The sequence below is a fragment of the Garra rufa genome, chromosome 21, assembly GCF_049309525.1.
Source record: "Garra rufa chromosome 21, GarRuf1.0, whole genome shotgun sequence".
NCBI lineage: Eukaryota > Metazoa > Chordata > Actinopteri > Cypriniformes > Cyprinidae > Garra > Garra rufa.
This window is the reverse complement of record NC_133381.1, coordinates 15709428-15719455: the sequence shown is the minus strand read 5'-3', so window position 1 is coordinate 15719455 and position 10028 is coordinate 15709428. Positions and strand designations below refer to the sequence as shown.

The window sequence follows — 10028 nt, the reverse complement described above, 5'->3', positions numbered from 1 at the left end:
CTTGATATTGCAAATTGGTGTGTCTTCCCATATTATTTTAATGTCTTATCTTAATTATGAACACATTGGTTTGTAGTGCAAACATTTTTAACGTTTACTGCATATTGTTATTCTTCTCGTTATTTCCCTATAGTGGCTAATGAACTGAAAGTCTCACCCATAGGCTTCCACGTTAAAGAATAAGGTGGATAATCTCGCATAATTTACATGTTTTTACTTGTATAAAGTACAAGTTTTTAGTAGTTTTTACTTGTGTAAGATATTGAAACTAAATTGATTTTTGAATTAGTTGATCTTTTACATTAATTACATGTTTTTTTACTTGACTCTTCTATTTGTTTTCTTCATTTCTTCTTTTTTTCTTTGTTTGCTTTCTCCACTGTAACTTGCCAAATATGGAAAAGCCTTTTCTTTCCCACTTTAACTTTATCAGATCTCAGCAGCATTATCTCATGATGGGTGGTATGGTGGTCTCTCTGTCCCAGGATGAGTTCAGTACCTGCGGCTGGTGAGTGGAGCTCTTCAGTCTTCTGGTTCTTACACACAGGTCCTTCAACAAACCACATCCAAATACTGGCTACATAGTCATGGATATAGGAGAAGCGGAAGATGAAATTCAGTTTCTGCGAACTGTAAGTAGAATACAAATTCGAATGCAATTAATAATGTCCTGACTATTTCTTTATGCTGAACTGCGTTTGGAACTTCAGATGGAAAAAGGACTAATTATTAAACTGCAATTAGATTTGTTATTAGATTAAAGTAAGGGGACCTTAATGAGATTCTTGGACATAACTATTAGATGTTAACAGATGGGTTACAAAAGAATACATTTGAATATTTTTGTCAATGCATATGCATACACAGGCATTTTTCCAGCATGTCTGAAATGTATATCTGCACCACAAACATTAACAGTGCTATTTAGTACAATATCATACTAACGTGAAAAATTGCTCACAATGTAACTGCATTTATCATTAATTGTCGGGTCTATGGTTTTATATATATATATATATATATATATATATATATATATATATATATGTATTTACAGTGTTTGAATTCACATTTGAGAGAGTTTGACCCATATCACTGCTGTCTATTTTTACTTTGTGTTATCAGTAACAGAGGGTCTGTTGGATGTGTGAGCTATCCACTCTCAGCTCCATATCTCTAATATAGAGATAAATGGGATACTGTGCTCTCTTTCTTTCTCACACACATACAGTACACACTTCTACAGATTCACTGTATGTATTTTAGTGCATGCGTTTGTAACAGTAACATGCTGACAATCATTAATTCTTTCACATTGTGTTAATTCTAGGTTTTAAAAGTGACATGAAAGTCAAAATGTGTGTGTTTGTGTGTGTGAGACCCACTGCTAGTCATTGAAACTCATATGACAAGCTGGAGGTGTTGGAATTCTCTATTCACTGACTGATAAGCCAGGATTCAGTCCTTATAAGGCTGCAATGCACTAGTGACACAGAAACACTGCTATTGTTCATACTGTAAGAGAAGCAATTATATTTATCTAGCATAAAATACAACAATTTCATATTTTCAGATTGTGATTTTTACTTGAATTTTTTTTATGTTATTATAATTCAGGTTCATGTATTTAGTGCTGAGGTGTGTGTGTGTGTGTGTGTGTGTGTGTGTGTGTGTGTGTGTGTGTGTGTGTGTGTTTATACAAAACCTTTAGGATGTAATGCCTTTGCAGCATGTTCACTTTTCAAATTAAAATTTAATAATTGACCATTTTGCCTTGACAGTGATTTATTGGCTGAATGGGATATTTTACATTTGACAAATGAACATTAGCAAAGTAGTATTTCCAAGGTCAATTAAATCACAGTGTATTTTGGTGCCTTGATTTTTTTTTAAATTTCCTTCTTACAGTTCATGAAATTAATTTAACCAAGTTTAATTCAGATAATATTTTCTTAATTTAAATATCTTTACCTTATTCTTCAACACGGAAGTAATGCTGCGTTCCAGGCAGGTTTTTGAGCCTGTAAATCAGACTTCAAACCATGTCCATGACTCACTACTTTGTAGCGTTCCAGGCAAGTCACGCCAAACTTCCTGAGCGCATTTATTATTTTTATTATATTAATTTGATTGCAACGTTATATTGTCCTAAACTCTGTGTTTCCACCGTGAACCACATGTATAAACACTGCACCCCTAGGGGCTGTCATTGTTGTTTCGCGGGCTATGTTAAGTCAGAGCTCGGAACTGGGAGTACATCGATCTAGTACAAGTTTAGGGGTGGGACGTCACGGGTTTGACTGCCTTTCCAGTGCACTTTCACGGGTAAAAGGTTGGAAAAACACAGGTAACTGGTTGCCTGGAATACATTAAAATAATATGGTAAGACACACCAATTTACAATATACAGCAGCAAAACAAGCTGTGTTTTGTACCACTAAAAATAGCTGGAATTTACAAATGGTGGCGCTTACTCTTATGGGAAAAATAAAGTGGATACAGTGTCATAATATGCCATTATAAGCATGTGTTCATTATCAGCTCAGATAGTTGTCCATATTGCTATGTTAATGAGTTCAGACTGGCTGTAGCTGTTATTTGTAATGTGAATGTGTTTTTCAGAGGGATGAGCTGGTATTGAGGTGTTGCTCATCAGGCCCTCATCAGCAGAAACTGTGTTTAGCTGGAGAAGGTTTCGGTGACAGACTGTGCTATCTTGAGTCCACCTCCAACTCAAAGGTGAGATGCACATTTGCTTATTAACATAATCAGTTTAAACCAAGTTACTGTACAGTGTGTACGAATAATTTACTGTGTGTATTATATGCTTCTCAAAAACAGTCTGTCCTTTCGCTTACAGAATGTTCCGGCAGACCTTTCTGTGTGCTTGTTTGTTCTTGACCAGTGTTTGTCGGTCAGAGCGCTGCAGGAGATGCTGGCCAACCATGAAGACCAGTATGCAGGGGTGGGTAATGTACTAAAAGGAAATATACACAATAGAGGTTTTGCACTTACGTCACGATCTGGTCAGTTACCCGGATGCACAGCCATATTGGCGATACTCAGATGTAAACAACAGCATGATCGCATGGTAAATGTACTACTAAATATGTTGTTCTGCTAATTTATGCTGTCTAAACCACTGAAAAAAAAAACATGTGGAAGCTGCTAAGTCATATAGAGAAGGAAAGGGCCCAATATTTTTGACAAACTAAAGTTAATAAGTGGTAAAGATACACACAAGCAGTATAAACAGAAATGAGAAGAGCAATCACGAATATTGTCAAGATAAGATTCCTGCCCTGGAAATCCTAGTTCAGTTTGACCAACCACAAAGGCCTTTTGTTTCTTGAACTCTTTTTTTGCACTCTTCTCCTTGATTTGTTATAACTTTTGGCAGCCTAAAGTACTCTAAATGTTTTTCCCAGTCTGACCGATTAGTACAGCCCAAAACATGACAACGATTGACTATTTTCAGCAGCAATAATTCAGGGTTCAGTGACATTGTTTATGTTCAGTGCCGCTAATATGGCGGATTGATGGCACGTTGTGAAAACTCTCTATTCAGAATTTAGCAACAGTGAATAGTTATTAATGAATATTCTGTGAAATATGTTTCCCATATACACAACCATTCAAATTTGGGGACAGTTTTTTTTTTTTTTAAGGAATTAACACACTTTTATTTAACAAAATGCATTCAGTTAATTAAATGTTAACGTCAAGACATTTATAAAGATTTCTATTTCAAATAAAATGTTTTTTTTTGTTTTTTTTCTCAGTCACGTGAGGCAGCTGGGCGTCGTACTTTGCTTTATGGCCAAGCGGTTCTCTTTCGACATGCCTACAGCGACATGGTAAGACCAATCTTTATTTACCTTGTTATTAATCATTGGCTGCCATACTGGCTCTATGTTTTAACTTTAAACCTCTTCTGTCTTTTTTTAGTATCTTTGCTGTCTGTCCACATCAGGCCTCTCCTCTGACAAACTGGCTTTTGATGTTGGTTTGCAGGAAGACACAAAAGGTAAGTTTATATTTTCCCCCTGTATACTGTGAAATGTTTGTGAATGTTTTATTGTTCTGGTATGTATACATGTTTATTGATATTTGATGTCATGATGGTTTTGAATGGTTTTAGGTGAGGTGTGTTGGTGGACGGTTCATCCAGCCTCCAAACAAAGGTCCGAGGGTGAGAAAGTCAGAGTGGGTGATGATCTCATCTTAGTTAGTGTTTCCTCTGAGCGATACCTAGTGAGTAAATCCGTTGGTTTTATTGTTCACCTGTTCGTCTATTTTATCTATCTATTGTATGCAGTGTGATAATCTGTCTCTCTTTTTAGCATGTGTCGTGGAGTAATGGTGAAGGTAATGACAGCGGAATTGGCCGGGTGGATGCTGCTTTCCAGCAAACATTGTGGAGTGTGGCTCTTGTTTCCACTCAGACTGCGGAGACGCAGGGTAGATGACCAATCACAATTATTTTTATAGTTACTTTTGTAATATTTTATAATGCAATATTTTTCTGGAGTTCGCATTACATTATATATGCGTTTTTCATGTGTTTGATTTTGACCTGTAGGTCATGTGAGAGGAGGGGACTCTGTGCGTCTTCTACATGGACACACGGATGAATGTTTGACCATTCCTGCAGCTGAACATAGATGGGAGGAACGCAGGTCAGAGAGGTCACCTAACTGATTGAATTACGTTTATTATCTTATTTTACCATTTTTCATCTTTTCTTTCAGATCTGTCCATTTTGAGGGAGGCTCTGTATCTCTTCAGGCCCGATCTTTATGGAGACTTGAAACGCTACATGTTGCGTAGGTGTTTCTCCAGCTAGTTCATGAATGACAGTTAGTCAAAAGTATATAGTTATTCCTTCTGTATTGGTCAGATCACTTTAATGAAGGATTGTTTGCAGGTGGAGCGGCAGCCACACTCACTGGGGTCAGCCTTTCCGTCTTCGTCACCTTTCCACTGGATTATACCTGGGACTGACTCATGATCGGGGACTTCAGCTGGTGGAGAGAGAAAGAGCTGATGTTAAATGTACTGCATTCTGCCTCCGTGCATCAAAGGTTAGATAATATCATTTTTTGATTATATAGTCTGCATCAATATTTTTCCTGTTTATACCCCAGGTTTTAAGACTTGTATGGCTTAATATAGCATGAATAATGTCTCTTACTGAAATATGTAGTGGAAAATCTATGAAAGATTTATTGAAAAAATCCATGTTGTTTCGTAGCTACATATTTTGGACTAGGGATGCTATTTTTTTCCGCAACACAAGTCAGAATACACAACTTTGAAAATAAAATACTGATGCGATGCCACATTGTGTGGCTTTTGGTTGTAATTTTCAGTCGAAGGGCAACAAGAGAAGCAATGTAAGTATTCATTGCTTTCCTAGCAATAAGAAGAGGAGAAAAGAATGGGAAGATGCCTGTGGACGAATAAAACTTCCTAAGAACCTCGTCTTTGTTCTCTTCACTTTAGACCTAATGCCTTTAGTAGACCACAGCTACTGAAAGAGCTTACAAGTGGCAGAGACAAGAAACGCTAGATGCCATCTTGGCAGGATGTAAACATGCCGACATTTGTTATGACGCTGTAGCCACTGAAGGAGTTTCTCAGTGCGGATTTCACATGATATTCAGGGGCATTTAGACTCTTTTTGTGGGGAAAAACTGATGGAATGACATTTGGTTCAAGCCTACATTTATATCCATTGCCACCTGTAAGCTCTTTTAGTAGTTGTGGTCATTGTATCAGTATTTTATTTTCCGAGTTGTGTTGTGGTAAAAATAGCAACAGATAGTGCAACCATTCCACGTCATCGAAATAATGGAACCCCCCATAGTCCAAAATATGTATAAAACAATGTGGATTTTTAAAATAACGTGAATCTTTCATGCGTTTTCTAATACATATTTTAGTAGGAGAGATATGCTATGGCCTTAAATTTTGTTTATGGTTAATGCAAACTTTCTTTATTTTATAGGAAGAGAGCCAAGTGAGCTCACACTTTAAAAAGAGAGATGGCATGGGTGCACCTGAGATCAAATATGGAGACTCTCTTTGCTTCATTCAGCATGTTGACACAGGGCTTTGGCTCACATATCAGACCATTGACGCCAAGAGACAGAAGGAAAGTGTGCCAGAGAGACAGGTAAACTTTATTGAGCATCAGAAATCTTCTAATATGCTAATTTGGTTTCTTATGGCATTTTCAGTGCTGAAAACACAATTAAATGAATGCTTTTTGAAAAAAAAATTAAGGAAAAAGCCTGAAACTGAACTCAGAAACTGACAAAACAAAGCCAAAAGACCTTTCTTTTTTTATTAGTTCTGACTAATACACATTTTGCTTAAAATTATTAGAATGAAGTGGTTCTCTCTCATAGGCTGTTTTGCAAGCAGAAGGTCACATGGATGATGGAATCACATTCTCTCGCTCTCAGAGGGAGGAGTCACAAGCTGCTTGTTTAATTCGAAGCTCCGCCCTCCTCTTCTCAAAATTCATTAGGTAAATAGTACAGTAGTAGCAGATGATTATCAGCTTTGCTTGAGCATTTCTAAAATGAAATGTGTTCAAAGAAGCACATTTATGTTTTATAATGATTTGTCTTCACTTCTAAAGGGGATTAGATGTTGTCAGCCAGAAGGAAAACATCACTGATTTGGATCTTTCCATTGAGACGGTCTGTCTGACACTCCAGGATTTGCTTGGTTATTTTCGATGTCCTGAAATGGGGCAAGACCATGAGGTCAAACAGGGAGATATTAGAGCACTGAAGAACAGACAAAATCTCTTCCAAGATGAGGTAATACCTGCGGCGAGGTATGAGAATGAGAAAGCTCATATATCTTGCTACACACTGCAATATTTATCTGACCTATTTACTTTTTTATTTTTCAGGGTATAATCACTCTGGTGCTGGACTGCATCGATCACCTGCATGTGTACAACAGTGCTACTCATTTTGCAGAGGCTGCTGGGAAAGAGGCAGGAGAGTCATGGGAAATGATCTTGAACTCTTTTTATGAGCTGCTAGGTATAGGATGACTCATGCTTTAAGATTTATAATTCAGGTTTAGCTTTTATTAACAAATTGTTTATTTTCCCTACAGCTGCTCTAATCAGGGGTAATAGAAATAACTGTGCCCATTTCTCTGGTTCTTTGGACTGGCTGATCAGCAGACTGGAAAGGCTGGAGGCTTCCTCTGGTAGATATTTTGCAAAAAATTTTAGCTCATATAGTGAATAGAATAAGTTGTTTTGAGAGTCTAGACATTGTTTTAATGCATCACTCACAATTTTTATTTATTTATTTAGGAATATTGGAAGTGTTACACTGTGTTTTAGTAGAAAGTCCTGAAGCTTTGAACGTTATTAAGGAAAGTCACATAAAATCTATCATCTCACTTCTGGACAAACATGGAAGGAACCATAAGGTAATGTACAGTACTGGGGTCTGCATTTATTTCATCAGTAAAAACAGTGTTTAACAATATTAATAATTTAAAACAACTGTAAATGTAACTCATCTATAATATATAAATATATTTTTAATGTAATTTAAAAGTACTCATGTGGCGGCAAAATGATTATGGTGAAAATAGTTGTGCTGCTTAATATTTTTGTGATTATTTGATGAACAGAAAGTTCATAAGAATGCATTTATTTGAAATAGAAATATTTTGTCTCATTGTAAATGTCCTTGCTGATTAAAGGTATTATTATTTTTAAAAATGCTACTGAACCCAAACTTTTAAACAGTAGTATATTTATGTGTACTGTAATTCTTGTGCTCAGTACTTTCTATTAACATTTACTATTTATCATGTTTCTTTTTTTTTTTCTTTTCTTTTTTTGCATCTGCAGATCTTGGACGTGTTGTGTTCACTCTCTGTGTGTCACGGCATGGCCGTCCGCTCTAATCAGCATTTGATTTGTGACACACTGCTGCCAGAAAGAGACATGCTGTTACAGACAAGGCTGGTTAACCAAGTTTTCAGGTAATCTGTTCACTCACACACCACAAAATAATAGTAAAAGGTACATTTAGAGGCACATCTAAAAACAGTCTTTTATAATATAAAAATTGGCCAGCTGTTTAAAAAAATATTTAATTATTTTTGTCTGTTTAGTGTTCGTCCAAACATCTTCCTCTGTGCAAGAAATGACTGCGCCCAATACAAGAAATGGTATTATGAGGTTGTAGTTGAGAAAACGGACCCTTTTGTGACAGCAGAGCCTACTCACCTGCGAGTGGGTTGGGCCAGCACTGAAGGGTACCGTCCCTCCCCGACAGGGGGTCATGGCTGGGGGTCAAACGGTGTAGGAGATGACCTCTGCTCTTATGGCTTTGATGGACTCCAGCTCTGGACAGGTAATCCAGGACTAATCACATACACTACTGTTCAAATGTTAATTTTTTTTAAAAAAGATATTCAACAAGGATGCGGTAAAGGATTACCCAGATAATTTTATAATAATTAATAATAATACATTTCGGATAATTTACTCACCCCCATGTCAACCAAGATGTTAATGTCTTTCTTTTTTCAGTCGCAAAGAAATTAAGTTTTTTGAGGAATGCATTACAGGATTTTTCTCCATATAGTGGACTTTAATGGTGCTCAAGGGATTGAAGGTTAAAAATGCAGTTTTAGTGCAGCTTCAAAGGTCTCTACACGATCCCAGCCGAGGAATAATGGTCTGATCTAGCAAATCGGTTATTTTCTAAAAAAAAATTACAATTTATATACTTTTTAACCCCAAATTCTCATCTTGTCTAGTTCTGCAATGCAGAGAAAGGGAAAACGTCAAAAAACTCCCCTCTCATTTTTTCCTCCAACTTTAAAATAGTCTTACATCACTGCAGAAGTACCGGCCCAATGTTTACAAAGTGAATGTGAAAGGAGGGTCAAACACTCTTTACAAAAAAAAGGTAAAACAGCAATATAGGACAATTTTGAAATTGTAGGAGAAAATGAGATGGGAGTCAAAAGTGTATAAATATTCATTTTTTTTAAGAAGATGACTGATCATTTCGCTAGATAAGACTCTAATTCCTCGTCTGAGATCATTTAGAGCCTTTTGAAGCTGCATTGAAACTGTATTTTTAAGCTTTAATCCGTTGAGCACCATTGAAGTCCACTATATGGAGAAAAATCCTGGAATGTTTTCCTCAAAAAACTTAATTTCTTTGCGACTGAAAAAGAAAGACATGAACATCTTGGATGACGTGGGGGTGAGTAAATTATCAGGAAATTTTTATCCTTTAAATTGCTCAAAAATAAAAGTTTCAAATGAGAAATATGTCATGAGCACCAAATCAGCATAAAGTGATTATTTCTGAAGGATCATGTGCCACTGGAGTCTAGAGAAATGGTTGCGAAAAAATTCAGCTTTGCCTTCACAGGAGTACATTACATGTTGCGATATATTACAATAGACAGTAACTTTAAATTATAAGAACAGTTCACAATGTTGCTGTTTTAACTGTATTTTTTAAAATCAAATTAATGTAGCCTAGTGAAATCTAAACACCATTTGTGTATTAATTTCTAGGAGGTGTAGGTCGGAGGGTCACCTCACTCAATCAGCACTTGCTAAGGGAGGATGATGTAATTAGTTGCTGTCTTGACCTTAGTTCAACCTGCATCTCCTTCCGGGTCAATGGACAGCCAGTTCAAGGCATGCTGGAGAACTTCAATTTGGATGGGCTGTTGTTTCCAGTGGTCAGCTTCTCAGCTGGAGTGCAGTGAGTCACCTTTAAATAGATTTCGATTTTGCATGTTGTGTTACTTGTTGGTTTGTTTGCTCATGAGTCATGACGCAATGAAAAATGTGTTCTGACTCCCCAATTCTACCTATACCTGTGCATCATAAAACAGCTTAAAGGGATAGTTCACCCCAAAATGAAAGTCCTGTCATTTCGTTCCAAACCTGTAATACCTCTGAGTAATAAATGACAGAATTTTGGGCGAACTATTCCTTTAAATTGTGCTTG

At 36.6% G+C, this 10028-nt stretch overlaps 1 protein-coding gene across 1 annotated transcript in view; it reads left to right on the top strand.

The window, feature by feature from the left end:
• Nucleotides 1–587: 587 nt before the first annotated feature.
• Nucleotides 588–10028, top strand: part of ryr2b (ryanodine receptor 2b (cardiac)) — a 78410-nt gene continuing 68969 nt past the window's right edge. Inside the window, exons 1-19 of the mRNA XM_073826873.1 lie at nucleotides 588–632; nucleotides 2623–2739; nucleotides 2861–2965; nucleotides 3783–3857; nucleotides 3949–4027; nucleotides 4142–4254; nucleotides 4344–4461; nucleotides 4583–4679; nucleotides 4752–4826; nucleotides 4928–5084; nucleotides 6011–6178; nucleotides 6414–6535; nucleotides 6650–6833; nucleotides 6929–7064; nucleotides 7141–7236; nucleotides 7346–7464; nucleotides 7895–8028; nucleotides 8161–8402; nucleotides 9587–9779. Coding sequence (XP_073682974.1) covers nucleotides 588–632; nucleotides 2623–2739; nucleotides 2861–2965; nucleotides 3783–3857; nucleotides 3949–4027; nucleotides 4142–4254; nucleotides 4344–4461; nucleotides 4583–4679; nucleotides 4752–4826; nucleotides 4928–5084; nucleotides 6011–6178; nucleotides 6414–6535; nucleotides 6650–6833; nucleotides 6929–7064; nucleotides 7141–7236; nucleotides 7346–7464; nucleotides 7895–8028; nucleotides 8161–8402; nucleotides 9587–9779 — 2375 coding nt within the window. The remainder of the gene's footprint in view (nucleotides 633–2622; nucleotides 2740–2860; nucleotides 2966–3782; nucleotides 3858–3948; nucleotides 4028–4141; nucleotides 4255–4343; nucleotides 4462–4582; nucleotides 4680–4751; nucleotides 4827–4927; nucleotides 5085–6010; nucleotides 6179–6413; nucleotides 6536–6649; nucleotides 6834–6928; nucleotides 7065–7140; nucleotides 7237–7345; nucleotides 7465–7894; nucleotides 8029–8160; nucleotides 8403–9586; nucleotides 9780–10028) is intronic.